Genomic DNA, 25,056 nt, shown 5'->3' with positions numbered 1-25,056 from the left:
AGTGTGGTTGTTACGATTGTTATATCGCTAAGATCGTTTTTTTTAACTATGCCCAGGGGGAAGGTACATATAATGATTAGTTTTTAAAATTAAAATCAGTTTCAAAACGCAAAATATATGTAGGTGTAAACAGCCATTGTTTTGTAATTTCTTTTTTGACGTGTACGACACAACTGACCTATATGCAAAACCATTTTATTTTACGCTAGATACAAAGGTAGGGATATATGTCTGCGTTGTTCCATATCATAATGCATCCGCCATCTTGAGAAGTCCAGAATCCTTTTTACTTTCCAGTCATCATCTTCACAAACTCTGGAAGAGAAAGTAACGAGTGCGTGAGTGAGTGGTTGAGTGAGTGAGTGAATAAGATTGCTCTACACAGAGTGAATAAAAAATCATGCACTGAACATAAATCATCCATGTGGTGAACAGAAAAAGCCAGCACTGCACACACATCCCTGACCAAAATATTCATTATAGTTCACATATCCACACTATACATAGATTCCCATCACATCGCCCACCTCAAACATGTATGTACAAATCCGACGTAAAACCTGTAAGTATTGTGACAAAGTATTATCTTCTCACTGTATTGGACAGGTGTTATTGTCTTCATCACGATCACCGTCACTTTGTTTCATAAAAACAATAAAGAATTTGCTGTTCAAATATATAACAGTCAGTATCAACAGCAATCATTCGCCATTATAACATATGGGCGGTTCTTTGGTATTAAAAGTTGTGTACGCTCAACCGTGACAGCTGCACCAGCCACATGCCTTCATAACATGCTTTCTCATCACAGGCTACCACCATAACAGAATCAACCATGACAGCTACACCAGCCGCATGCCTTCATAACATGCCTGCTCATCACAAGCTACCACCATAACAGAATCAACCATGACAGCTACACCAGCCGCATGCCTTCATAACATGCCTGTTCATCATAAGCTACCACTCCAACAGAATCAACAATGACAGCTACACCAACCACATGCCTTCATAACATGCCTGCTCATCACAAGCTACCACTCCAACAGAATCAACCATGACAGCTACACCAGCCACATGCCTTCATAACATGCCTGTTCATCACAAGCTACCACCCCAACAGAATCAACCATGACAGCTACACCAGCCACATGCCTTCATAACATGCCTGTTCATCACAAGCTACCACCATAACAGAATCAACCATGACAGCTACACCAGCCACATGCCTTCATAACATGCCTGCTCATCATAAGCTACCACTCCAACAGAATCAACAATGACAGCTACACCAGCCACATACCTCGACAACTGACCTGTCCATCATAGGCTACCACTCCAACAGAATCAACCATGACAGCTACACCAGCCACATGCCTTCATAACATACCTGTTCATCACAAGCTACCACCCCAACAGAATCAACCATGACAGATGCACCAACCGCATGCCTTCATAACATGCCTGCTCATCATAAGCTACCACTCCAACAGAATCAACAATGACAGCTGCACCAGCCACATACCTCGACAACTTACCTGTCCTTCATAGGCTACCATCCAAACAGAATCAACCATGACAGCTACACCAGCCACATACCTCGACAACTTACCTGTCCATCATAGGCTACCATCCAAACAGAATCAACCATGACAGCTACACCAGCCACATACCTCGACAACTTACCTGTCCATCATAGGCTACCATCCAAACTGAATCAACAATGACAGCTGCACCAGCCACATACCTCGAAAACTTACCTGTCCATCATAGGCTACCATCCAAACAGAATCAACCATGACAGCTACACCAGCCACATACCTCGACAACTTACCTGTCCATCATAGGCTACCATCCAAACAGAATCAACCATGACAGCTACACCAGCCACATACCTCGACAACTTACCTGTCCATCATAGGCTACCATCCAAACTGAATCAACAATGACAGCTGCACCAGCCACATACCTCGACAACTTACCTGTCCATCATAGGCTACCATCCAAACAGAATCAACAATGACAGCTGCACCAGCCACATACCTCGACAACTTACCTGTCCATCATAAGCTACCATCCAAACAGAATCAACCATGACAGCTACACCAGCCACATACCTCGACAACTTGCCTGTCCATCATAGGCTACCACCCAAACAGAATTAACTATGACAGCCACATACCTCGACAACTTACCTGTCCATTATAGGCTACCATCCAAACAGAATCAACCATGACAGCTAGACCAGCCACATGCTCCCACAACTGACCTGTCTATCATAAGCTACCATCCAAACAGTATAAACCATGATAGCTACATCAGCCACATACCTCGACAACTGACCTGTCCATCATAAGCTACCATCCAAACAGAATCAACTACGACAGCTACACCAGCCACATACCTCGACAACTTGCCTGCCCATCATAGGCTACCATCCAAACAGAATCAACAATGACAGCTAGACCAGCCACATGCTCCCACAACTGACCTGCCCATCATTAGCTACCACCAAAACAGTATCAACCATGACAGCTAGACCAGCCACATGCTCCCACAACTGACCTGTCCATCATTAGCTACCACCAAAACAGTATCAACCATGACAGCTAGACCAGCCACATGCTCCCACAACTGACCTGTCCATCATAAGCTACCATCCAAACATTATCAACCACGTGTTCTGCTGCAGCCACCCACCATCGTAATCGACTTGCCCATCTCCATCTCCATCCGCTTCTCTGATCATCTCATCCACTTCCTCATCTGTCAACTTCTCCCCCAGATTTGTCATGACATGCCTCAACTCCGTAGCGCTGATGAACCCATCCCCATTCTTGTCAAACACATGGAAGGCCTCTCGCAACTCATCTGAAGTGTCGGCACCCTGGAGCTTCTTCGCCATCATTGTTAAGAATTCAGGGAAGTCGATGATGCCGTTACCTGATATGACATTAAAACGACACTTCAAACACTATTTCAAAATATTTTTTAATTCTATTATAAATTCAGATAGTATTCTCTATAGATTTGCTGTGTTTGAAGAGTGTTTTTTCATATTCCCAGAATGTATTTAAGATCAGTGGAAAAAGTGCCACGTGGATTCTGAAAACCTCTAAGGATTTGTTTGTGTTTGTGCAGTTTCAGAAAGGAACCAATATAATTTGGTCAAAACATTTGATTTTCAAGTTTAGACATCAACATCCCACACGACAACCTCTATTGATATGTCAGAGTAAAGCCAGTGCATTCATCCATGTCCTATGTTGTTTTCGACGTTTATCTGTGCCACATATGAACTTTACTAAGAAAACAATACGTGAAATACCACGGAACTCCTCATAAATAAGATGTATGTGAAATGTAGAGGGGGACATTTAGGTAAAAAGAAGGCATGCCCATCTGCATAATTGTTCATCTTTTTACTGCAATGGACTGGGATTTCTGCTCGGATTGGCAAAATCAAAACACAGGAATTTAGCCAAGGGGTTTACTTTCTGCATCAGGTATATCGATAGAGACCAGTTAAAATCGCCTTATATGTTTCATATTTAGATCTATGCGTAAAAATTCAACGCATAGACATAGACTTCAACTTTTGTCCATTTATGTCTTGCAATATTCCAAAAGCTCCAGGCTTTGGTGCCTACATTGGCGGCACAGACATGCTCTTTCTGCGAAGACTTCTAAGAGTGCCATGCTAAAAAGTTGCTTTATTAAGGTTACAAAATTCATTGCCTTAGTACAGCTTTCAAAAGGTTTTATGGTAAACAGTATATAAATTTGACGCACCAGTGACCAAATTGATGTCCAGTGCAATTCCTCTGTTGACTTGTGGGTTTTTTCAAGTGAACAAATGACTTAACTTTGTGTGTTTGTGATATGTGCCACCGGTGGGGCAGAATACGCCACCGGAGGGGCAGGGTACCTTATCGCGAACACCTCGTATTATCACTATGTGATAGTGATTCATATACATATGTTTTAGACATGAATCTAACAATACACTATGCTCCAAGAACATGAAATAACACGGTCATGTATTACTTACCATCAGCATCTACTTCGTTGATCATGTCTTGCAACTCTGCCTCTGTTGGGTTCTGACCTAGTGACCTCATGACGGTTCCCAACTCCTTGGTTGTGATGGTGCCATCGCCGTCTTTGTCGAAAAGGTTAAATGCCTCTTTGAATTCTAAAAATGAAAATGCAATTATGAATAATGTGCGTTTGTTTGAATGTAGGTGTGTGTCTGTATGCGTGAATGGATGTGTGTGAATGTATGTGTTTGTATGTGTGTGTATCTGTGTGTGAATGCATGACACTGTGTGTGTGAATGTATGTGTTTGTGTCAATGTATGTGTGTGTGAATGCATGTGTGTGTGAATGCGTGACATTGTGTCTGTGTGAATGTATGTGTCTGCGTGTATTGTGCCTTTGTGTACATCTGTGGCTGTAGGTGTGTTTGTCTGTTTGTATGTATGCGTGTGTCAATGTATGTGTGCGTCTGTGAGTATATATGTGTCTGTCTGTGAATGTATATGTCTGCGTGTCTGTGTGTAAGTTTAAAGTGGCATTTTAGAAGCTGTACATGTTATAATGGGAAGACAGGGTTGACTTGTAATACCACTTCTTTATTCTTTCAAGGCTTTAATGGAATGAAAAAGTCGAAGTCGATTCGTCAACCCTGTCTTCATGGATGAATAACCCAACTTAAATATGTGTGATGCAATTACATTGCATGTCATTTCCTTTCAACGAATTAGTCAAGAACCATGATCTATATAACACCATACCTATAATCATATTTCTATTGCGTTGAAACAGGGATTCAATGTGTAAACTGTCACAAGACTGCTAGTAACCTCGTCCCATAACTGCATAGTATCAAGATCCACCTAAACCATGTACCCAAGTCTCAATTTAGCATTCTGAATAATGTAAAAAAGTAATTTACGTAAACTGAAGTCGACTAGGTGAAGATGACTGTATCGATAGAGAGATCAGAAATCTCAGAATGTGACAGCTGTTAGACACCAAGAATAGAGGGATGCTATTGCTCACGTGACCAATCGCAATCACATCAGGATAAACAATGCCAAGAAACTGAAACTGAACCTTTTGCAATCCCAGCGTTGTCAGAATATGTTAGTATGTTACCCTGTTGGTCTATCGGCTACCGGGACATACCCTGGTGCAAGCAGTGGGTACAGCTCGTGTTCCACGCCCTCATCTCTAGGTGGCAGCTCATGGTGAGATGCTGTGACCTGAATGACCCTTTTGACTGGACGAAGGCTAATGCTTGTTATAGTGTTCTAGTCGAAACAGCCGGACGTGATTGAAATTCATATATGTGTTTAATTTAGTCCCTGTCCCTGAACCAGTTTTATAAATAACTCCTTCTGTGTCACACAGAAATGTATGGTCATGTATAAATTATCTTGTCAGAGATAGTGTGGGCTAGGGGCCTGAGTATGCCACACGGTACATGTAAATGCGCCTCAACTAGCTGTGCATGGCTGTAGTAGCCTATGGTCAGGGTTGAATCCCCGATTCGATGATGATCATGATACTTGTTTTGTCCGTTTTCCCCGTCTCAGACCTGCATTGCATAAACTGACACGTCATTACAAAGGTGAAAGGGGCGGTCGGATAGCCTAGTGGTTAAAGTGTTCGCTCGTCACGCCGAAGACCCGGGTTCGATTCCCAACATGTGTACAGTGTGTGAAGCCCTGGTGTCCCCCGCCGTGATATTGCTGGAATATTGCTAAAAGCGGCGTAAAACCATACTCACTCACTCACTCTCAAAGGTGAAATACTGTTCAATGAGGCGCTAACCCCCACTCACTCACTCACTCACTCACTCAGACACAAACACAAGTGTATTTTCGTGACTAATAAAAACAAGCATTTTGTATGAAGCATTAACTCATCAACATTCCCCAACCTCACACATGAGCACACCTGTCATATCCCGGTGATGTACTATTTACAAAGAAAATAATAAATCAATGAATTACAAAGAAATTGTCCCCGAACTCAACATCTCCGTTACTGCAGACTGCATTGTGTCCACTCTATTGTGAATTGTTGTACCAAGCCCGTTGGTGTATCACATTTCCAATACATGTATAATCCCATGTGTACTACATTCCTAGGCTTGTATGCGGCATTGTGAGTAGCCCCAGCGGACATATCACGTTCCTGTGACTTATGACACGAGTCTCGTGAACACATGTGTAACCGATAGGAAGAATATTAACAACTGAAAGCTTTCATGACAACCAATTACAAAAATAAATAAAAGCGACAAAAACCCTTTCCATATTCATAAGAAATCTCTGCTAAAAGCGGAGTCGATTGTTCGATTCCGATCATATCTTGAACATGTGCTTATGAATCACTATCAAATAGTGATGATACCAGGTGTTCGCAAAAAAGGTGAGCGTATCCCGCCCAACATGTGGCATTCGTCACAAACACATGCAAAGTCAGGTCAGTTGTTCACCTGTAAAACACGGGAACATATGGTACATGTCAAAAAAGGGACTTGCATCGGAATTTAATGTTTCGTCACTGATGCGTCAAATTTGGAAATGTCCTCTACGTGTGTACCAGAAAACATTTTGAAAACTTTGGAGAGGCCTTGAAAGCTGTGACCCTGATCAAACAACTCCTAGGCAGCTCTTTGAAATATCAAAAGTTGTGAAATGTTAACGCCAAGGTTGGAGCTGCTGGAATACTGCTGGACATGAAGGGAAAGTTGACTATTGGAAAGTTGATGTCATCCCTCTTGTCATACAGTCTTGTGGAGAGTGTTTTATCACTCTGAATCTCTATTCATAGATCCACATATGTAACAGATGAAGCGGTGTGACTGATCTCCTTTATTTCTAGTGGGTAAATCAGGTGGGTAAATCAGTGGAAGGGAATTGACTATTTGATGATTATTGAACGATATCAGATCATCGATGTACCTGAAGCTCGAGTTAAACTTCTTGGCCAAATTAGCTTGTTTTAACTTTGTCAATCCGAGCAGAAATTCATATTCATATGCATAGAGAAACAGATCCGCAAAATAGGGAGCACAATTAGTGCCCAAAGGTGACGCCTACTTCGTGCATCAATGTCTTACCCCAAAATTTTACACAGATGTAAAACCAGTAACGTCATACATGTTTTACCTCATTTATCAGCTTAGATCGTATGTAGCTACTACCAGATCGTATATACTTACTATTAGATCCTATGTACCTTCAATCAGATCGTATATACCTGCTATTGGATCGTATATATCAACGATCAGATTGTATATACCTATATCAGATCGTATAAACCTACTATCAGATCGTATATACCTACTATCAACTCTTGTATACCTACTATCAGATCGTATATACCTACTATCAGATCGTATATACCTACTATCTGATCGTATATACCTACTATCTGATCGTATATACCTACTATCAGATCGTATATACCTACTATCAGATCGTATATACCTACTATCAACTCTCTTCCCACTGGCAGCTCTCGTATAGTTTCTATCAGGTCAAGTATCAATCCGTGAAAGTTATCAGGTCATATATAGTTACTATCATACCCTTTATATCTACTCTCGGGTCCAGGGCGGTGGGATAGCCTTGTGGTTACAGTGTTCTCTCCCTAACGATATGGCTTCCCACATTGGTACAATGTATGAATCCCATTTCTGATGCCGTGAATTTGCTGGAATATATCTAAAAACGGCTTAAAACCATACCCAATCACTACTAATAGGTCATATATACCCACTCTGCCCTGTCTTAATCTTCTGCTCCAAGTTCTACATATCTACCTGCTACTTGATCTTCTGTGAGGTTGCATCCTTCAGGCGCAATTTGCTGTTCTGCCTGCAAAACAAATGGAATCACGTTGTTTGTTTGCTGTGCTTGGCTGGTAGAGAAGAAAGCTGTCAGATATGTGTTTTAAAACAATTCTTTTCAGATTTTATAAATTCAAAATAACTATTTTTTAATGGAAGAAATCGTAGATCAATTGTTTTTCTCTCTCTCTCATCACCGTTTGTCTTCTTATTGGTCGTACAATGCATAGAATGTGTTCAATGTATTTGGTATGTGCACGCTTCAAGACTATTTTTAAATGTTACATGTAACTGACATGATCTTTCTGAATCATTGAAAAAATGCCACTTGCCAACGTGGGAATATATCACCATAAAGCAATATCGTTAGTTATCACGTTTTAATATGACAGAACTGAACACCAAACCAAAGGCAATAAAAGCTCCCTTTAGATATATTATCCTAAAAATGTAATATTGCTGAGTGCGGCGTTAAACAACAAACAAAGAATATTACCAACAAACGTGGTTAATCATATCCATCGAATATACACTCATATACACTCTCTTATTATTGATACCTTCTCGATGTCCGTGAAGTCCCCACACGGTTGAGCACAGTAATATCTTGATAATGACTTCACTACTTTTTCACTCATCTAACATATCCTTTGTACTGCTTTGTTTAATGAGGCAACATTATCACCTCATTAAACCCCTAACATTGATAAGAAGGAACTATTGGTCATGACGATGTAGCCATAATGGAAACTGTACCCGAATTACTGATGATACTCAATTCCCAACCAGAATCGTTCCAGAAACTGAACGATTGTATTCCCTATTTTGACTTGAACCCTAAGTTCCCGTGTTTGATCAGGTCAACATTTGACTTGCCTTTGCGTGTGTTTATGGTGTACCCCACCCACCCCATGGGTCAGGATACGCTCACCTTTTCGCTTACACCTGTATCATCACTACGTGATTCATAACCATATGTTCATTATGTAGTCGGAATTGTCGAAATGGGTTTTGTGAAGATGAACCAAATGTAAAACATTTGGAAACTCAACATTGTCTAATCATACCTACTTCTAGTTAAATTGAGCTCTGTATAGCAATTTTATGACAAACCTCTGTTAACATTCCTTTATCTATTCATTCATTTCTATTCAATGTTAAGAGGACAAAACCTCAAGATCCTTAAGCCAAGCAAGTACGTTACATAAATATGATTACCTACAATTCATGTTCAGTTTCTTTACATGTTTGAAACTTTACTTTTGAAAAGTCACACAAAGTTGTAATTGTTAAAAAGCATAGAACATGCATAGAACCATAACAATGTACTTAGAGGAATAGATTGAAAGCGGCCATCCTTCCATGATGCAAATAATGGAAGCTCACACAAAAGAACATAAGATTCATACTCACCATTTTAAGTACACTCTGAAACGATTATCCTAATGAGAAAACGATTACCCTCGCTGGGCTTTTCCAGAAGGCACGTCTACTGAATGGCAATAGACAGGATCATAAAGGTAGTACAGGGTTGTTTGGGCATTGTCATAGGTGCATTTACATTGCTTGACAACTCGCCGCACTGCGGAAAGTCATGAAAGCAAGTCGAAAAAGCTTTCATCAATAGCGGTAGAAATTGTCAAAGCCTACTGGGTGTCTATGGGCATGCAAATCTGACATATTGCCCGGATTAATAGAGAAGGGATATACAATGGCGTTCTCAGATTGGTGTCGAGTTAAGAAATATCTACACTCCAAGAGCTCCAGTGTCACAAAGACAGGAATGAAAAGTCTGTATAGTTAGTTAAATTACTTACTTGATATACTTGTTATTATGAATAAACATACTAGAGGTATGGGGTGTGCTGGGTGTCATGTCAGCGTTGGTAGAGAAGCATATATTTTTGGCAGAAAGTCAGCCTGGTGAGCTGTTTTCATGTCTATAAGAAACAGAAAAGAAATAAGATACTATTGGTGCAGCAAAATTTGAATGCGATTTCAACGACAAATTCACACGTAATACATATCTTTTGGTAAGATATCAGTTGCATTTATTTATTGAAGGATCCGTTGGTCGATCCACCCAAATACATATAACATTTTGCATCCCCCTCCCCCTTCCCTCCTATAATAAATTACCAGTTCCTAAATAATGTTGAAATTATAACGTTTCTATTCTAAAAATAAAAGTGGACCCATCTCCCCTAAACAGTCTGGAATTACGACCCACATGAAGTTTCGTATTTCAATGACTGTACATTGTATTCAAATTTCAACGAAATAAAAACGAAAAAACCATTTCCATATTCAAAAGGAGTATCTGCTCGAAGCGTATCATAAGCATGCGTTTATGAATCATTACCTACCATTAGTGATGGTACCAGATCTGACGTTATACCTTATAGACACATGTTGCTTATAACTAAGTTTATCATTCCAAGTTTCATCATCAATGTCAACTTGTGACAGGTGTGACACTGGTCATAACATCAGGTTTACGCGTGTCATAACAAGTTCAAGACACAACAATAAGTTAGACGTGATGGCTTCATTCACCTAAGGGTGGTCACAATCATGGAATCTCTCAAACATGAACAACGTGCTGTAATAAAGTTCCTTACCAAGGAGGGATGTAAAGCAAAAGATATCCATGATCGCATGTGTAAAGTGATGGGTCAGGATGCTCTTGACTATTCTACAGTTTGCCGTTGGTCTCTACAGTTTATAAGGGGTATGGAGTCCACAGATGATGACCCAAGGTCAGGCAGGACTTCCGATGCCACCCAACCGGAAACCATTGCTACTATAGAAAGAAGAATTTTGTCTGACCGACGAGTGAAAGAATCTGAACTTTCTAGGGGATTCCAAATATCAGGTGGAACTGTTGGAACCGTTATTCGTGAGCATGTTGGTATGTCCAAGGTATCTGCAAGATGAGTACCTAGAAACCTCAGAGCTCAAGATCGCCATCAGAGACCTGAAAGTTGTCGAGACCTCCTGAATCTCAATACTGCTGATGAAGCCGGATTTCTTTCTCGTCTAGTGACAGGTGATGAAACATGGATCCACCACTGGGACCCAGAAACTAAATTGAAATCCATGCATTGGAAGCACCCCAATTCTCCGCCTCCGAGGAAGTTTCACACTCAACCATCGGTTGGCAAGGAATGGCCACCACATTTTGGGATGCAAGGGGCATATTACTGATTGATTACATGTCACCAAAATCTACAATCAATGGACAGTATTATGCTAATGTAATTAAAGAATTGCGAAAATATATTCGCCAGAAACACCGTGGGATGTAAACAGGTGATATTCTACTTTTGCATGACAACGCTCCGGTTCACAAGTCGAGAATTGCACAGGCCGCCATATGTGAATGTGGATTCGAACAGTTAAATCACCCACCCCACAGCCGAGACTTAGCCCCCAGTGACTATTTCCTGTTCCGGCAAATGAAATCTGCCCTACGTGGAAGACGCTTCCAGGATGACGAGGACATAATTAAAATAAAGGCTGCCAGGAAGCGTGTTTAGAGGGCCAATCTGCGGATTTCTATAAAAGTGGTATTAAAAGCTTGAAGGACAAATGGAATAAGTGTATTAAGGTGAACGGAGATTATATTGAAAAGTAAAAGTGCAAAAGATATTCAGCGACTTGGTTTTATATTGAAGTTGCAAAACTTATTCAACGCCCCTCGTATAATTTCCACTACTATTTTGCATTTTACGCACAAAGGAATCTGTTTCGTCAGATATTAAATACTGATTGCTCTCTGGCGTTGACCCTTTGAATTTGTGTTGTCTGAGTCTGAGAATGCAAAATAGATACCAAGGGAGTCTCTCGGAGTTTACTAGTCAATATGAAACGCAGCAAGGTAAAAAACAGAAATACTCAACGATGATTTATTGAATAAAGCGATGATCGATATTGATAATCTCACACAATGAAACAATTTCACAAATGCAGATATCCCGTGTTTTGAATTTGTTTTTGAACACTAGATCGAAGCTATTTGTTCAAAGACTGTAGGTATCAATGATATTTTGTTTGTTCACCGTGACAGTCTATGGTGTAACAAAACCATTTGAAACAACAAACACAGAAAGTGTAACAAAAGAGAGCAAAGAAAGAAAAAGTGACAAAGACGTATAGATTATACATCTATCACACGCACAAATAATTTGTAGAATGCGTGAACAAGTAAGTCTTTGTGCTATATCAATTTTACATATATACTGGAATATCAAAGATAAATATTTCAGTCATAAAACCAATCCAAACACATTAACAAATCTTCAGCAAGAAAATTAATGTCAGTATAAAAAGAGGTAAACTCCTTTCAATACGGATACATTGGGTAAAACTGATACATAAACATTATGGCACATAAATGTGTGGACATACAATAATTTACATATTCAACATTAAACATTTACCAAGAACAACATGTTGGACAACGGATGCAAAATGATGGCTCGTAATGAAAATGACTTAATTATCAACAGTCTGACAGGTGACATCTCCTTGACTAAGTGTTGGCGATTGAGAGTGGTCTCCTCTTGTGTCCAGCCAGCCAGTCCCAAGGATGGACCTTGCCATGGTCCCAGTATCAGCAGCATAATGACACGTTCGCACGCACACTCCATTGCTCACATACATAACACTAATGTGTCCAATCGTTTGTTTTATCACAGATGATGACGAATACACAGCCATAACTTCAAATAGGCACAAACTGGTATTGGGAAACAGATAGTTCCACGTCTATGTAGTGTCGACTAGGGCTGCAAAAGGGACTGGGCTTGCTGCTCACATCCGGATGCCAACATCTTGCTGAACTCTGTGCACAAATTATACAACATGAAGTATTATAACGTTTATATAAAAGAAGTTTCATCAACGTTTAGTGTAAACTTTCAAATAATTACATTAATAATCGTATCGTTTGTGCATATTTAGCCATCTGAAAAAAACGAAATGGCTAAAATTGGCATCCATTTTGTGAATTTTACTCAAAGGTGAACAAATTTGGAAGTTTTATCATCAGGTATCTCTTTATTAAATACACTGCCGTAGGAAAAAAGTATACACTTCAAAATTTGATTTGACCAACAGCAAAATTACAAACATTATCAAAAAGGTACAAGGCTGATTAAGCCCAAAAACACAACTGTGATACCCGTATCAAATACTTCACCATGTATCATTTTCCAATTGCACGGATCGATGCTTATGATATCAATTTCTAGATTGTCTGGTCCAGACTCGATTATTTACATACCATCGTCATATAGCTTGAATATTGCTGAGTGCAACAAAATAGACAAACACAGCATAAACCATGTCTGTTTTGTTTCATTTTTAGCCGCCATCAAACGTGGGAGTATACTTTCACTTACCCGGCAGTTTTTGTTTTTGCTCCGTTAATTTGAATACCCTTATATATACCTCTTATTTATACCCATGACATAACTCTCCAAAACACGCTTCTCTCACTGATACCCAAGACATAACTCACCCAAACACGCTTCTCTCATTGATACCCATAACTTTCTCATGTCGTTCACTCAAGTTGTTCTCATGACTATCCGAACAATATTATTTATAGTTTATCTCATGCACTCTTCACACCCAACAGCTCACTCAAAACAGCACATCATACATCTTTCTGCACTATTCGACCGATCCGTCGGCAGCTCTCGAACCAGATGCCCAGTCCACTCACCAAGGTAATCAATCTTTCCGTCCCCATCCAGATCCGCCTCTCTGATCATGTCGTCGACATCCTCATGCGTCAGCTTCTCCCCCATGGTAGTCATGATATGACGCAGCTCATCCGAGGTTAGGTACCCTTTGCTTTCCTTGTCAAACACCTTAAACGCCTCCTTTATCTCCTCCTCCGAGTCCCGAGACTGCATCTTCTTCGCCATCATCCCAAGGAACTCTTCGAAGTCGATGTACCCGTTGCCTGGATGATATAACACCAAACATGTACATCAACGACAACAATCGTTGTTGATAACTAAAAATGAATAAATGGGATTCACGCTCGTCAGCAACGCTTTGATCAACTTCAGTACTGTCTAGAGCATGCACACAGTTGATGTGATGAGCAGTCGATCTCTATTCTGTGGGTGTCCCATTCAATCATTGACTTACACACCCGATTCCCCGTGTGTTATACCTTACGACAACCATTAGACATTGAGCATCTCTTCTGACTCTGACTCAGGTACACGTAAGGGTTGGTTGTGATCTAGGAATTACATACACTCATGAGTGTCATCCATTCGAATATCTATTTTACACATTGTTGGATGCTTATTCTGACCCCGTCCTCAGAAGAGGATGTCCCAGCATACACCCACCTCCCATTCTCTATATTTCACATTTTCATGGACACTGGGCGTGTATTTTAACCACACAGGGATTTATTTCAAGAGATATTTCTCATCATACTCCTATGACAGCCACCTCCCGATTCGCTTTGTTTCACATTTAAAATTCTTGTGGACTTATTCTACCCGACAGGAATGGATTTCAAGAGATGTTTTCCCAGCAAACTCCAATGACACCCACCGTCGGCATCCACCTCCTCCAGGATCTCCTGGAGCTCCTCATCATTCGGGTTCTGGCCAAGGGATCTCATCACGGTGCCCAGTTCCTTGGCGTCAATGGTACCGTCGCCATCTTTGTCGAAAAGACGAAACGCGCGGCTGTAGTCTGCAAAACAAGAATATGATCAGCATATGAGCTCTCTAACCTGTCCACACCCTCCATGTGTCAAGCCCCTTGTTATTGATGTTCTTGGAATATTGTCAAAGCCGTATAAAAAGCCTACTCACTAGACAACACAAATTTCCGTTATGCAATCGCCTTTCACCGTTTCACTAGCACCTGGCGTCCTCACTGATTTTCAGTGATCCATTGATATCATTTTCACCTCTATTTTGCCTTTTACGCCCAATGGAATATGTCTCGGGGGATAATCTGGGTTTTATATTCTCTGGTGTTGACGTTTAAATTTCCACATGTATAAGTGCATAATGTGATAAATGGGCCATAAAACCATCAATCATTTTCGTTATATTTATTAGTTTCACATAAATGAATCTAATTGAAATACTTAGAAGGGATTAAATGGGTTCACTTCACATGCGTCATCGACGAAACCGGAGCCGTGATATTTCCCCTTATGACGTTTTGAGGATTTTTAATTAGCATTGTCTGCGAAACTGTGCAGCATAAGCACAACACACATTGTTCTCGTTGCTATCAGAAAATATTTTTAAACAATGTGCTTATTGATTTTGATCATAAAAACCCTTTGTTTATTTCCAGTTCATTTAATTACTTATACGTTACATGGAGAGAAAGTGTGCCTGAGCAATATTTGTGTATGGACAGATTACAATATTACTATGACAAACATAACGGAAGGGATCAGAGGCTTTGAACAACTTGCCTCATCCACTTATTTATTGATTCAGGGTATGCCCTTTTCAACCCTGATCGGAACAGGATATCACGATTGTTTGAAATCAATGATGACATACAATGATGAATTAACGACTTGTCATGCAATGGCCCTGGAAATATTGGAACTGTCATATGAGTATTGCTTCCAGCAGTGTACAATGCATTACTGACAGTGACAAATGATGATAGTCTTGTCTACAATGATTCATCAAACCGAAGCGCATGCAAAAATAGTACTGTTGCACAAAGCAGACCAAACATCAAAACAGTCCTTGTCTTATTCTTAAAATTTTAATTAATATGTATAGTATTGACTCACGATGAATGGCTGTTGCCACCCAAACTGATCTCTCCCGAGTCAAGCTGAGAATCACTTGTTTATTAGAGGAATAGCATAGCTTCATATCCATCACGAATCACCTAAAAAGCAAATACTGTATGTCTATGGCCGTAGATGAAACAGACCACGAACTTTATCATATGTGGTATGAATAGTTTGCAATTTATACTGGCAGAATACGTTCATGCAAACTGCTGGGTAAAGGAAAGCATACATCCATATTTAATGAGGGCTTAAAATGAAACAAACAAGAAATGGTTATTCGATAACAATGTTTTTTTAATACGGGTATCATAGGTGTGTTTTGGATCTTAAGTTACGGGACTGTTTTCAGCCTAGAAACATTTTGATAACGTTTTGGCTAAATCCAATTTTGATGTGTAAACTTTCTTTTGCTTGATAAAAAAATGATAAAAAATGTATGAGTTTAATGAATCAAACATTGTAATAAAGCAGGTCACATGTTTTTATGATGGTTTGTATTTTCAGTTATACTACAAAACCAGATATGTTTAACTGAAACGGAATTTAGATAGAAAATAATTAAAAACGCCTTGTAACAATGTATTTTTGGTGCCAGAGAATTTCTTTTCAACAGTCTGAAACATTAAAAACATTTCTGTGACAATATATTTTTATGTTTTTCTTAATACGTTTGAGTAATGAGATTTGCAAGTTATTAGTTATTGTATATCCAGTTGATAGAAAAATAGTAGGACAGAGGATCAGTTTATATAAATCTCATGTTGTTTAATCTGGATTAACATACTGTAATCAGGATTACCTTTGTTGCACGTTTGTGCAAGGGTCGTAACCTTACCTTCTATTTGTTCTTGCGTCAATTCATCCAGGATCGACTGCAATAAAGATTGGCAACGATCATATTATATTAAACAATATACATCGATGTGATTGGCAGTCAAGATGACGCCTGACTAAACAGATTGTTTGGTATTAATGAACCGAACATGCAACTCAGTAGACCGTGTATTATTTGTACCCAGCATGTAGAGATAAGTAGATTATCTTTACCTTACCCAAATGTAGAGGTAATTGGATTCCCGTGACCATTTGAAATGGAAACAACATGTCCTTCACGATGACGTAAGACAGACATTGGTGAGTTCAAAATATAGAGCCACAAGTCAATAAATACAATGTACAATTACAAATACAACTGTAATATAAACAAATCGGGCGTTGATTCCCTACCTTTATGATAAGATGTTTACGTAAATAGATAAACACATTGTCTTACCATTTTGTTGATGTGAGCAAGTAAACAATCAGAGCGAGGTATGGTTCTGCGTCGCAACTTCGAAGGCTTAGCTGATTCGATTGTCTACCTTGAATACTGCACGGGAATTCCTTGAATCTGAGGCCACTGCTTTGGCAGAATGTCTACCCGCTATACAAGAGGTAGCTTGAGAAAACGTTGAGTGCGAGTTGTCCTTTGTTGTGATGAATAAACCCCACACTCATTTATAACCAGGCCCTGTGTGCCAGAATGCATTAAGTGTCCACAGTATGTACTTCTCCGCTTGTAGTACTATGAACAATGATAGGGAGTTATGGTAGATCGCTTCACAGACTGGAACCGTTACACTAAATGTCAAGCCTTGTGGTAATTATCTCGAGATGGTCTCTGGATCAAGACAATGGTTGTCTGCGGTGACTTTCTGACGACTGAACGATTCTCGTTTGATTTTCGTCTGGAAGATGTCCGGATGTTGTTGGGCTGTTTGTTGTTATTGAACGGATACCATTCGTGATGAAAAAGAAACCATCACGCTGAGATACATACAGAGATAAAATAACTGTTCATTGTCATACCTTCATTATCCTTGTTGACATATCGATTACTTATTGATTTAAAGCCCGCGTTACATTAATATTGTATATGTCAACAGTGATGGGAAGCAGAATTCTTTCTTCAAAATTCCACTGTCATACCATCAAAAACAATACCACAGTTCCAGAGACAAGATGTATACTGTCATATCAAGTACGTATTAATACGACAGTTCTAGAGAGGAGACATATACTGTTATTTCATCAAGTCAGTAATACAACTTCAGAGAGAAGATACTTACTGTCATATCATCCAAGAGAGTGCTACAACTCTAGAGCGAAGGTATATACTGTCATACAATCAAGGTAAAAATACTAGTCTGAAAATAAGATATATACTGTCATACCATCAGACTATACTACAGCTCTAGATAGAAAATATATACTGTCATACCATCAAGGAATTATTACAAGTCTAAAGAGGAGATATATACTGTCATACCATCAAGGGATTATTATAAGTCTACAGAGAAGATATATACTGTCATACCATCAAGGAATTATTACACGTCTGAAGAGGAGATATATACTGTAATACCATCACACAATACTACAGGCCCAGAGAGACGAGAAATACTGTCATGTCATCCAAGACACTACTACGGGCCATCCCAAAAGAAGAGCCAAACTGCTGTACAATCCAAGACAATACTACAGGTCTAGATACACACTGTATAATGTCATACCATCAGACAATACTCTGGTCTAGGGTGAAGATACATTCTATTATACAATCAGATGTTCCTTCAGGTCTAATCAGACGATAAATACTGCCATGTCATCTTAGGTACTACCACAGGTCAACGAGGAAGAAGAAACATACTGTCATACCACCCAAGACACTACCACAGGTCATCGAGAGAGAAATATACCTAGAGATGAGATCAATATTCGCCTTCCTTAGGTAAAGGTAAATCTACAGCATCCTGCATCTTTCTCACATTAGATCAGGTAAATACCACATATGCCGACTAACCTGGCATCAGGAACAGGCTTCCAGTCTTCTGGCTTACTGGATCAGCATGTTGTTCTAGTCCCGTCCATATACCTGCATACATAATATCAGATTGTCCTAGCCGATGACCTTACGGATAATGTTGTATACCCATTGTAAATAATACCTATTAGACAGAGATAAGCGCCCAATGCAACTGCTACTATTAGACTATTACCGGACTCGTTACGAAAATATGAATAATTCTGGTAATTTCCATTTATCTATAATCTTTGAATGCACACATTCCGATAAATTTGAAATAAGTCTAAAATTGTATATTGTTTTTAAAAAAAATATATATTTTTGATGGTGGAAGGTGGAACTCCTTGCATGTCCTGAGAGAGTGAGGGACTGGTTTTTAACGCCTTCTTGAACGTTATTTCAGTTAAGAAATATTTTTTAATAGATAACAAATTCATTATTATTTGATGACGGGGCAAGACGTAGCCCCGAAGCCTCGTTACATATAATGAAGAAGTTCTTATGAACAATGGTTTCATATATCGTGACCTTCCATGCTCCTGTTAGAGTATTTCTGCAATATCAACTGAGGTTCATTGATGAAACACCAAGTAAACAGATGTCGTTATGATTACCACTTTGTTCAATTATTCGTGTTTATATTATATATGCTAAAGTAAACATAATTTATGGATAACAACTTCTTTAATGCTGTAATAAGCGACGTTTCGGTATAGATCCTTATGCCGTTGTCAAGCAAGACTGAATGAGGGACATTGTTACTTACTTACTTACTTACTTTGTAGATTTAACGTGCGCTTTCCGACTGATGCGTATTTCGCACACGGGGGACATTGTACATGTACAGAATATATATAGTAGGTGGAGGATTAACAGTAGAGGGTTAATTTTAACAACAATTGCATACATGAGTGGGATATCATGAGTAAGTAATGACAACAGAAAGATAATACTGTCACGACATGATGGACAGAACACATAGGTGGAAGCCAATGGGACATGAAGCCAATTAAACAGGATAAGTGATTATTGCGTAATGAGTTCATAGATGGCGGATGGGATGAAAGAGCCTTTATCTCTGTTGACTGATGGCTTTTGGTGCCGAATGTGAACTGCTTCTGTTAGTTTTCTTTCATGGAGGTTGTTGGAGAGGATTTGGATGTTGTCCCAGTTGATGTTGTGATTAAGACAGTTGCTGATATGATCACAACATCAACTGGGACAACGTCCAAACCCTGTTTACAGTATTAAAGAAATTGTTATCCATAAATTGTGCCTACGTTGTCATCCGTTCAACTTCTAAGTAATGCCTATCAAACAATTCATTATATATGCTGACATACCAAATTATCCTAAGCAGAACGAATCTGAGGTACGAACCCACAATAACATGGGTTTAACGTCGTGTCCAAGATTATTGCACTTATATAGCCCCTTAATTCCGAACGCCAGCCAGGTAACAACAAGCACCATCTTCTAACATCTTTAAGTATGACGCGGACGGGGATCAAACCCCGGACCTTCCGCTCTCAGGGCGAACGCTTTACCACCAGACCACAGAGGCGGTCCGAACACCCAATAAGCAAATCCTGACATTGCCAATTGTGGCACCTTACATCACATGAGCACCCACACCCTTTGTATTTGTAATGTATAAATGTGGAACTGAGTGATAGAACCCTGTGATCCTTGTGTCGAATTACAGATTCGACGTGATTAGTTGGTCAGCCTCATGCTTCAAGTCCCTTTTCGCGAACACCCCGTGTCATCACTGATATTCAATTATCCATTCATAACATTTTCACCGCTATTTTTAGACCCATGGAATCTGTTTCGTCACATAATCGAGACTTGTTCTTCACAGGCTTTGACGTTATATTTTTACTTGAACTAGATCGATGTTTCTACTGGTCCGCTGAACTCCAAGAGCTTTGTCATAAACTCAGAAGCATCAATTAAATCATGCTGAGTCAACTACAAAAAAATGTTTGGGCATACATATTAAATCCGCCACCCACTGTGTTGTAAACCGAACAAATTAAAAAAACAAATTGCCTTACTTATATGCTCGGAAATCTCTGTACTTGTACACAAAAGGCGTAATTCAAAACTTATGTATCGTTTTCAAACTCAAAAGTCAGTATCGTGTGACTGGATTTCTGGTCCATCAGTTCCGTCCCTTGGGCACGTCAGGAACCTATGATTGTGGGTTCGAATCCCGGTTCGCCCCGATTATGTTTCTAGGTTTGTCAGCACCATACCCGTGCTCTTGGGTTTCACCGAAGTGGTAAACGTCTGAGGCCTGCATCACTTCGGGCTTTCCTCTCACATCAAGCTGACACACCGCGAATACTGGAATACTGTTAAAAGCGGCGTTAAACCCAACACACTCACTCACTCTGGTCCATCATTTGATGACAAGCCGCCGTCGCATGGCTGTGCGGTGACAGGCAGCATACACATACTTTTGCCTTTACGCACAATGGAATCTGTTTCGTCAGATACTCGAGACTGGTTACTGTCTGGCGTTGACGTTTGATATGTCACCAAAGTGGGAAACGGCTGAGACCTTCAGCACTTCCGTCTCTTCTCCAACATCAAGCTGATGTTTCATAACTCAATTATTGTTCAAAGTGGCGTTTAACCAAAACTTACTCACCTACTCATTCATTAATATAATCCATACTAAGACTTCTTTACCTGCTATCCATTCGCCAGTTAGTAATTCAGCTAACTGTTGCATGTATGTCCATTCAAATTCTGTGTCGTCGATATGAAGGTCGACTGGCTGCACATTTTTGTCCCAAGTAAAGTTGACACGGAGTGATTTTTTAAATGTCTTTTTTTTTTAAAGTTTTTCCTAAACCTCGTTTCGAGGCTGAGGATAGGCCCTAATTACCGCAAGTGTAACTAGCACATTTGACCTGGCCCAGTCTCGATCCTTTTCGCTGACTGCGGCGTTAAATCACTTTAACTTTTTTAACGTTATCCATAGTATGACAAATATATACAGGAAAGCAGTGTTCAATGTTATTTGGGATTTCTTTTATTAGGATTCAATAAATACATCAGTTGATACAAATGCTGGTAGCACGGGGTAAGATGAGATGAGGCTAAGCAAGGACGCCAGTCACCAGGACGGGTGTTTCTGTTTTCTAAGGATTAGTTTCCACTTCACTTTGTCATCATTCGGGCCACGAAATCTGTTGAAAGAAAAAGTATAAACGCGTTGGTTTCCATATTTTACCTACAAGTAACATACATGCAGATATTGTTAATAAAAGCAGTAAAACCCTTTCCATAATCTTGAATAAAAAACTTCCACGCAAGAGAATCACCAGTCTCGATTATGCCATCAATAGGTGTAAAAGGCAAATTTGCGGTGAAAATTATAGGGATGGATCAATGAAAATAAGTGATGACATCAGATGTTTGCGAATAAGAAACCTCTGCATTTTACCGCGTATACATACGGGGGCAAGGGTGGCTCAGTACTCGAACGCGCTGCAATCCTCTGTGCAGAGTTGAGTCCCTTATGCGCGCCAGAATCCTGTGATCGATGGTTCGATTCCCAGATTGGTCCTGATTATTATTCTTGGTTTACCAACACCATGCCCTTGTTCGTGGCTTTCACTAAAGTGCTAGACGTTTACAACCTTCATCACCTCAGGCTTTTAAGCTGATACATGCTATTAATGACATAATGTTCAAAGCGGCGTTAATCACTCACTCACGACACATACATACCAGTAAACATATCAGGCAAGATCATAGTAGGGACATTGACACGTGCCTTTATGGCGTTAATCCGGTGAATTGTTATTCAAAACGATGTCACTGAGTCCGGTGCCATCCGGATTTACAGGATTATTCTATTCAGAGGAACAACAAATGCATTCATCTGAGTCATATGTTGTTCAATCTGTTTATGTATGTCCTATCTGAAGTTTACTGAGAAAACAATATGTGAAATGAAGGACTTCTTCAAAAATAACATACACGTGAAATTTGGGGACAGGACATTTAGGCAAGAAGTAGAAACCCCGATGGGCACTAACCTCTTGCTGTTGTTGTTTTTTTCTGCTCACATTGGCAAAAACATAAAACGGGAATTTTAAGTTTAACTTCAGTGAGTGAGTACGGTTTTATATGCCGCTTTTAGCAATATTCCAGCAATATCACGGCGGGGGACACCAGAAATGGGCTTTACACATTGTACCCATGTCGGGGTTTAACTTAAGAATCAAAGTGTAATCAGTGTATCGATGATATGATATATTGTTGATATATTAAAAAATAACCAGCTCCCTTTAATTGATTTACCCACCTGAACAAATAAATATAAGAAACCAGTGACACTGCCTCATCTGTTTCATATATATCATATATATATATCATATAGATCAATACATAAAAACTTTTATTATCAACTTTCTCTTATTGTCGACCAATATTCAAAGAGCCCAAGCGTTTGGTCGGAATCGTACAACGAAGTCTGCTTTCAGCATAACCTTCTTCTGATAATAGAAAGGGTTTTGCCGCCTATATTTTATCCGAAGAACATTGTTTCTATCCGAAGGTTCCGTCGCTTTTAATTAAGTTGTGTAATAAATTGGAGCAATGTCCGTGTGACGTATCTACGAACCTTCATACATCTATTTTCCCGGAGCCATCAATGTACGTCCAACGTATTAACGTACCATCATAATCTGCCATCAAGATCTATAATGTCCGCCAGTCATATCAATATATCTCCATTGTCTATCATGACCGAGCCATCAAAGGACCTTTTTAAGCTACCGTTTCGGAACCACCAATGTCCACCTAAAGTAGCAATGGACTTTCATAAGCTATCATTACCGAGCCATCAATGTCAACCTGAAGCATGAACGCACCTTCATAATTTATCATTCCAGAGCCATCAATGTCCGCTTGACGTACGAGTTCGTCCGCCTCCTCGTCAGTGAGACATTCCCCGACAGTTGTCATCAAGTGACGTAGCTGTGCCGAACTAATGAAGCCGTTGTGGTCCTCGTCCAGCGATCTGAGGATCTGGACAATGTCCTGTTCACTGTCCACAACTTTCGGCCTCTTCGCCATGGCGTTCAGGAAGGACGGGAAAGTAACCTGGTTTTTACCTGTGGAGAAGAAGAAGGCAACGAGTGTAAGTTGTTCAACACAAACTCCTACAATATTCCGACTAACGGGATCGGGTGGTCAGGCTCGCTTACTGGGTTGATGCATGTCATCTTATCCCAATTGCGTAGATCGATGCTCATGATGTAATTCACTGGATTGCCTGGTCCAGACCTCCGTCATATAGCTGGAATATTGTTGACTGCGGCGTTAAACAATAAACAAGCACTGTGGCCTTAAATTATCGAATCTTGGCAAGGCACACGAATAAGTGACGTCATAGGCAATGATCTACATAGCATTGAGAATACTGCTAAAAGCGGCATAAAACCAAACTCACTCACTCATTTAGATTAATAAAATAAATGAAATTTGGAAATTTGAAAATTTCCATTTGTAAAATTTGATTGGCATTTGCTGCAGGCTTGGGTCAGAATATCGCAGTCCGTGCACTACCAGATAAATCCCTGACAGTTTCAGCGGAAGTTGTCAAGGAGTTCAGTGAAATATCCCTGATGATACAAAATATTGACATTTCCACGTTTCATTTCAACTCAAGTGCATGTTTGATAAATACGAATGTAAAATGTATTGTTATACAGTATGTTTTCATTTCTTATGCCTGTCGATATATCGATATCATGGCGTGAACTAGTGTTATTTCAACGTGTCATCGATGTATTGCCTCGGGCCAAGGACACTCGCGAAGCATCTCTAGATCAGTCGTTACACTTCCAGCTAAAGGTATATGCACAGTACAAACTATGTGTCTTTCACATGAGATGTACAAAAAGGATACTTATCAGAATTGTATATCTGTCAACTCCATGCTATAAACAGTGACAATTAGCAGCACAGACACCATTTTAACCAAAGGCTATGAGTATGACAGGTGCATAGAGTATGACAGGTGCATAGAGTATGACAGGTGCATAGAGTATGACAGGTGCATAGAGTACGACAGGTGCATAGAGTATGACAGGTGCATAGAGTATGACAGGTGCATAGAGTATGACAGGTGCATAGAGTATGACAGGTGCATAGAGTACGACAGGTGCATAGAGTATGACAGGTGCATAGAGTATGAAAGGTGCATAGAGTATGACAGGTGCATAGAGTATGACAGGTGCATAGAGTACGACAGGTGCATAAGGTATGACAGGTGCTATGAGTATGACAGGTGCATAGAGTACGACAGGTGCATAAGGTATGACAGGTGCTATGAGTATGACAGGTGCATAGAGTGCGACAGGTGCATAAGGTATGACAGGTGCATAAGGTATGACAGGTGCATAGAGTATGACAGGTGCATAGAGTACGACAGGTGCATAAGGTATGACAGGTGCATAGAATATGACAGGTGCATAGAGTATGACAGGTGCATAGAGTACGACAGGT

General features: G+C 39.9%; 2 protein-coding genes across 4 annotated transcripts; both read right to left on the bottom strand.

The window, feature by feature from the left end:
- Positions 1-229: 229 nt before the first annotated feature.
- LOC139441982 (calmodulin-like) lies at positions 230-9,330 on the bottom strand. The gene is made up of 5 exons (XM_071222730.1): positions 9,281-9,330; positions 7,841-7,895; positions 4,052-4,195; positions 2,701-2,943; positions 230-315 (listed from the first exon to the last, which is right to left on the bottom strand). The coding sequence occupies exons 1-5, from the start codon at positions 9,281-9,283 to the stop codon at positions 287-289; spliced, it is 474 nt and encodes a 157-aa protein (XP_071078831.1). The 5' UTR covers positions 9,284-9,330; the 3' UTR covers positions 230-286.
- A 2,464-nt stretch (positions 9,331-11,794) lies between these two features.
- LOC139442116 (uncharacterized) lies at positions 11,795-17,500 on the bottom strand. 3 transcript variants are annotated; one of them, XM_071222915.1, is made up of 6 exons: positions 16,951-17,500; positions 16,513-16,549; positions 15,672-15,772; positions 14,453-14,596; positions 13,599-13,841; positions 11,795-12,713 (listed from the first exon to the last, which is right to left on the bottom strand). In XM_071222915.1, the coding sequence occupies exons 3-6, from the start codon at positions 15,760-15,762 to the stop codon at positions 12,652-12,654; spliced, it is 540 nt and encodes a 179-aa protein (XP_071079016.1). In that variant the 5' UTR covers positions 15,763-15,772; positions 16,513-16,549; positions 16,951-17,500; the 3' UTR covers positions 11,795-12,651. The 3 variants fall into 3 exon arrangements, with proteins under 3 accessions (XP_071079016.1, XP_071079017.1, XP_071079018.1); XM_071222916.1 differs by lacking the exon at positions 15,672-15,772 and having other exon boundaries at positions 16,477-16,549; XM_071222917.1 differs by lacking the exon at positions 15,672-15,772 and having other exon boundaries at positions 16,951-17,497.
- Positions 17,501-25,056: the final 7,556 nt, after the last annotated feature.

This window comes from Haliotis cracherodii, unplaced genomic scaffold (assembly GCF_022045235.1).
Source record: "Haliotis cracherodii isolate W230 unplaced genomic scaffold, xgHalCrac1.p SCAF_5, whole genome shotgun sequence".
NCBI classification, from domain to species: domain Eukaryota; kingdom Metazoa; phylum Mollusca; class Gastropoda; order Lepetellida; family Haliotidae; genus Haliotis; species Haliotis cracherodii.
Note: the sequence above shows the minus strand (reverse complement) of the source record. Positions and strands in the feature narration are given on the sequence as shown.

What these genes read in the sequence shown, in the direction of transcription:
- LOC139442116 (XM_071222915.1), bottom strand. Translation starts at nt 15,762, where the DNA reads ATGGATATGAAGCTATGCTATTCCTCTAATAAACAAGTGATTCTCAGC. An exon ending in GGAGGAGGTGGATGCCGACG is followed by an intron (nt 13,842 to 14,452) that starts GTGGGTGTCATT and finishes TATATCATCCAG; the next exon opens with GCAACGGGTACATCGACTTC. An exon ending in CGGAAAGATTGATTACCTTG is followed by an intron (nt 12,714 to 13,598) that starts GTGAGTGGACTG and finishes ATTTGTGCACAG; the next exon opens with AGTTCAGCAAGATGTTGGCA.
- LOC139441982 (XM_071222730.1), bottom strand. An exon ending in CAACGAAGTAGATGCTGATG is followed by an intron (nt 2,944 to 4,051) that starts GTAAGTAATACA and finishes ATGTCATATCAG; the next exon opens with GTAACGGCATCATCGACTTC. An exon ending in TGGGCAAGTCGATTACGATG is followed by an intron (nt 316 to 2,700) that starts GTGGGTGGCTGC and finishes TTTCTCTTCCAG; the next exon opens with AGTTTGTGAAGATGATGACT.